The sequence below is a fragment of the Notothenia coriiceps genome, unplaced genomic scaffold, assembly GCF_000735185.1.
Source record: "Notothenia coriiceps isolate Sejong01 unplaced genomic scaffold, NC01 NC01_scaffold00036928, whole genome shotgun sequence".
Taxonomy (NCBI): Eukaryota; Metazoa; Chordata; class Actinopteri; order Perciformes; family Nototheniidae; genus Notothenia; species Notothenia coriiceps.
Genome location: NW_011369629.1, coordinates 5,648 through 10,361, shown reverse-complemented (window position 1 = coordinate 10,361; position 4,714 = coordinate 5,648). Strand labels below are relative to the sequence as shown.

Sequence of the window (4,714 nt, the reverse complement as noted above, 5' to 3'; positions counted from 1 at the left end):
ACAGTCCTTCGGTGGCACTTGATGACGTAGCATCCTTGAAATAGTGGCTTTGGAGCATCCTTCCTTGACATTGAGAAACACCTTTATAAACAATACAAATAAAACAATGTTAAAGAAGAAAAGAAAAATCAAACAAAACACAAGGTGATATTTGTATGTGATATTTATTCTACATAGGTTGTGCTATTTACAGTACTTTTGTGGTCAATGGTTAAAGGGCTAGTTATTGTACAGATCTTATGAGCTACTCAGAAGATTAACATTGTGTTTTTGGGGCCAGTGAGTGATAAGACAAGCGGTTTGATTGGCTAGAGCTTGTACTGGCATAAGATTTGATTGGCTGAAGCTTCCGTCGAAGCTTCAAAAGTTGAACATTGCTCAACTTTTGAATGGAACCACAATGCATTCGGCAAAGCGTGGCGTCATTCAAAGTGAATGGGCAGAAGCGTTGAAGCTTCAACTCACGCCGCCGTGTGGACGGACCGTAAATCGCCAGAACACCGACACCTCCTCATCTCCACCGCTCCCATGTTTTTTTTGAGTTGCCATAAGTTATTCTCCCTCCGTTGGTGCACGGGGCTAATGCTAATGCTAATAATGCTAATACCAGCAAATAAAATGGCGGCTTCACAAAACTTTTCCGAGTTTTATGGGGCGTGGTTTGCAATTCGTCCAGCCAATCAGAAATTGGAACTTTTTTCTCCCCAGGATAGTCCCATCTCTAGCAGGGACTGAAAAGGGGGGAAAGGTTCTCATGAACTAAGTTCTCTTTTTGGTGTGAACGCAAAATCCCAGGAACTATCGGAACTAAACGGGAAAAGTACTCCGGTGTGAAAGAGCCTAATGTTAAACAAAAAATAATGGTGGCCTACAATGGAAACATTTGTAATTTGTTGGATCTACTGCCCCTTTTTTCATCCAGCTCTGATTAGCTTTCAGTAGCAACAGAAGATTCCTGTTTCACTTTTACATCTCTCGTTGTGCTTAATCAGAGCCATATGTGCTCACTTGTCCTTTCTCTCTACACTTGATAAAAAAACTAAAACATTGTAAAATACTCTCTCGATGACCCTAAACAATAAAGTCAAACTGAAGCATCTTTCGTGCTCCAGTCAATCCTCTCAGTAAATACAGAGCTGAATCCAGATCACGCTGAAGGCTCTTTGAGCAGGTTTTCTCTCACTGATCGTGTTGTGCTCTGACCGTTAAAGTAATATTGTATTCCCTCTCGCTCTCCTTCAGCTCGCAGCCCGATCTTCTCCCACCTCATCATCTCTCTGAAGGGGCTGTGGACGATCCGAGCGTTCGGGCGTCAGACGTACTTCGAGACGCTCTTCCACAAAGCGCTGAACACTCACACGGCCGCCTGGTTCCACTATCTCTCCACGCTGCGCTGGTTCCTCTTCCGCTGCGACATGATCTTCGTCCTCTTCTTCAGCGCCGCCGCCTTCATCGCCGTGGGAACCAACAGTGAGTGAAAGGAGGGGAAACGGATATAAGGGTTGCACGGTTACATTCAGCGTTTTTATGAGGTAATCAGACTTTTCTCAGCATGACATTGGATTCAATAAGCTTACCTTTAAATAGTAACTTATATTTCTTGACTTGGTTTATCCGTAGGTATGTACTTTAGTCAAAATGTTTTTCTTTACAGGCAGTATAAGTGACGAACAAACAAAGAAAAACGCCTTATTTTATCCTTTAAATCCAAAAACAGGGTGTTTTTATGGCTTTTTTTACATAAATGAAGTTATAAAATAGTAAATAAATATACATTAGTATATATATTCATGAATGAGTAGTGGGTGAATACTGACCCTATAAGGCAAGTAGAAAAACATGGATTTATTCTGCAAATTGACTAAAACTGACCTCTATAAATGAGGGTAATGTCATTTTGGCGGTGAAGCCTTTTAAGGAATCAAGCAGCAGTTTGTAGGGGCCATGTTGAATTTCCAGTACGTTAGCGAGTCAGTAAACACCTTATTATTTCCTCTGAGTGTATCGAGTGGAGAAGAGTCTTATCTGTGTGTTACAGTGTGTGTAGCGTCAGATTTCAGGATCATAACACACAGGCTTTCAATGAAAACTGATCAAAAGAGTTGGAATGCCACCGGATAAAATGTCATGTAGGAAAGGAAGCATGTGTGTGTGTGTGTTCAATTAAATGAATAGGACACACACACATACACACACACATATATAAACATGTGTTGTTGCGTCACAGCCTATGTTTATGTAAGGAGCAGATTAAAGGGTAATTTCACAGCTCATTATTTCCAATGGAGCGAGTCGCAGAGCTTCTTACCTGACTGCTGCTGTGACATCAGAGAGCAGCTGTGATTGGACAATATTGTTGAGTGTGTGTGTGTATGTGTTTGTGTGTGTTTCTCAGAGGATAAACCAGGGGAGGTTGGCATCATCGTGGCCCTCGCTATGCTCATCCTGGGGACTTTCCAATGGGCCGTCATCACCAGCATCACTGTGGATGGACTGGTATGTGCTTAACACAAAGATTATTTAAAAACATTTGAAAACTGCTTTACATGAAAGGTGAACAACATTGTACTATTGACGTACTCATAGTGTAGTTTATAAATAATGTTGAATATGATGAAATACATTGAGATAGTATATGTCATAAAAAGCAATATTAGTCCTAGTATGTTTAAAAACGACAAAACAAAATGTACAGTACGTATGCCATAAAACTAATTTAAAGATACACACACACACACACACACACACACACACACACACACACACACACACACACACACACACACACACACACACACACACACACACAGGACATCGTCGTACTCGTTACCGTTACGTACTACTACGTAAGGTAACGAACGTAACCTACGTTACGTTTAAATTAAACCGTAACTACGTACGTACGTACTTAACTAGTACGACGACGTACGAAGTAGTAGTACAGTACTACTACACACACACACACACACACACACACACACACACACACACACACACACACACACACACACACACACACGCACACACACTTACAAAAACTCATAAAAGTGAATCGCTACTAAAATCTAATTTTCAACCACAAAGTTCTTATTCCTTAAACTGATCAACATAATAAAACATGTAAATCCAAGTGTTTAAAAGGGTTTATTAAGATATAAAGGTTCTAACAAAAGATCACTTCATCGCAAATATATTTTCTGCTTCAAACGGCAACAGCTGTGTTGTTATAGCAATGAGGTCCATTTGAGTAGAATATGTACACATTGTTCAGGGTTATTCAAGAGGGACGATAGAGTGAAACCTGGGACATAAGATAAGAACAATTGCACTTTTACAAGAAAAATTAAGGAAATGTTTGGATATTCCAAAAAACAGCCACTTCAATATCTTTGAGAATGTACATTAGTGCAAGACTTTTGTCTTCTTATTAAGTGTTGAATTTTAAGTGTTCAATTGAACTTTGAATTGCCTCTGTGTCTTAAAATATGCTATATAAATAAACGTTACCTTATCTCTCAGATGCGTTCTGTGGACCGGGTGTTCAGGTTCATCGACCTGCCGCCAGAGGAGCCCATGCCGGGGAAGTCTGGAGGTAAAGGAGGCCCCGACCTGGTCATCAATAACCCTCACGCTGAGGACTGCTGGCCCAGCCGCGGACAGATGGAAGTCCAGGGCCTGACGGTGAAATACACGGAGGCCGGGCGCTCGGTCCTCAGCGACATCTCCTTCTCTGTGGAGGGGGGGCAGAGCGTGAGTCCTGAGGGGTTTTATTCATTATACTCAAAACCAGTTACAGAGCTGAATGGTGTACATGTCATAAGAGCTGAAGTCAACATAATCAGGATCAAGTTTGTTACCAGGTACATGCAAGGAGTTTGCTTTTGAGTCTGGTGGTGCAAACATAAACAATCTAAGAAAAAATAAGTATTTTTAAGAAGTATTTTAGGCAAGTATTTACACCAAATTAAAATAAACTAAATACCTAAAAAACAAAAAAAGGAGAATGAATATATGACAGTACAGTGTATTATATTTAAAAGTGAAGGGGTGTGCAGAAATGTGCAAAATACTGTATATTAGTGAGCTAGAAGGGGTATGTGATATGTGTGGTGGGTAGAGATCACTACAGTGTTTTAGGTTTTGAATAAAAAAACGAGGCGCTAGTTTACATATCGTGTGAAATGGGGCCACTGATAAGCCGTCTAAAGCTTTACAATAGACGCTGAACAGAAAGTATTTACATTACGAACACGTATAGAATTGGAGGGAGTTCATTTATTATATAACTATTTGTACAAGCTAGAAAACACCTAACACCAACCAAATAACCTACAGACTAATCTAATCCTAATTAGAGTGCTAAATGTTCCCTTGTCTTTTATTAAATACCTTTTCTATTCGTATCAAAATCTTTTGGCACTGTTATAAAAGTAGAAAGACTTGGGAGAACATCGAAAAATTGATTCACCGGTGATCTGGTGTTTTGGGGGGATAATACTGTTCCCAACGTCATCTAGAAACAGCACTAAAGACCGTGGTGAGACTGAAACAGTAAAGTTCTAACGAGAAAACCATGAGCTCAAAGTGTCTGAACCCCTCATGAGAGTTAGAGAGAACTGCAGACGTGATAATCCAACCCACTCTCACGGCATTTCGTCTAATAGTCACGAAATTAATGTAATCTATTGACACGATTTTCACCTTTTTTTTGTGT

At 40.2% G+C, this 4,714-nt stretch overlaps 1 protein-coding gene across 1 annotated transcript in view; it reads left to right on the top strand.

The window, feature by feature from the left end:
- Positions 1–1,242: 1,242 nt before the first annotated feature.
- LOC104964244 (cystic fibrosis transmembrane conductance regulator-like) overlaps positions 1,243–4,714 on the top strand; it is a gene marked incomplete at both ends in the record, with an annotated part of 8,343 nt that continues 4,871 nt past the window's right edge. The window contains 3 exons of the mRNA XM_010792984.1: positions 1,243–1,470; positions 2,396–2,496; positions 3,520–3,764. Coding sequence (XP_010791286.1) covers positions 1,243–1,470; positions 2,396–2,496; positions 3,520–3,764 — 574 coding nt within the window. The remainder of the gene's footprint in view (positions 1,471–2,395; positions 2,497–3,519; positions 3,765–4,714) is intronic.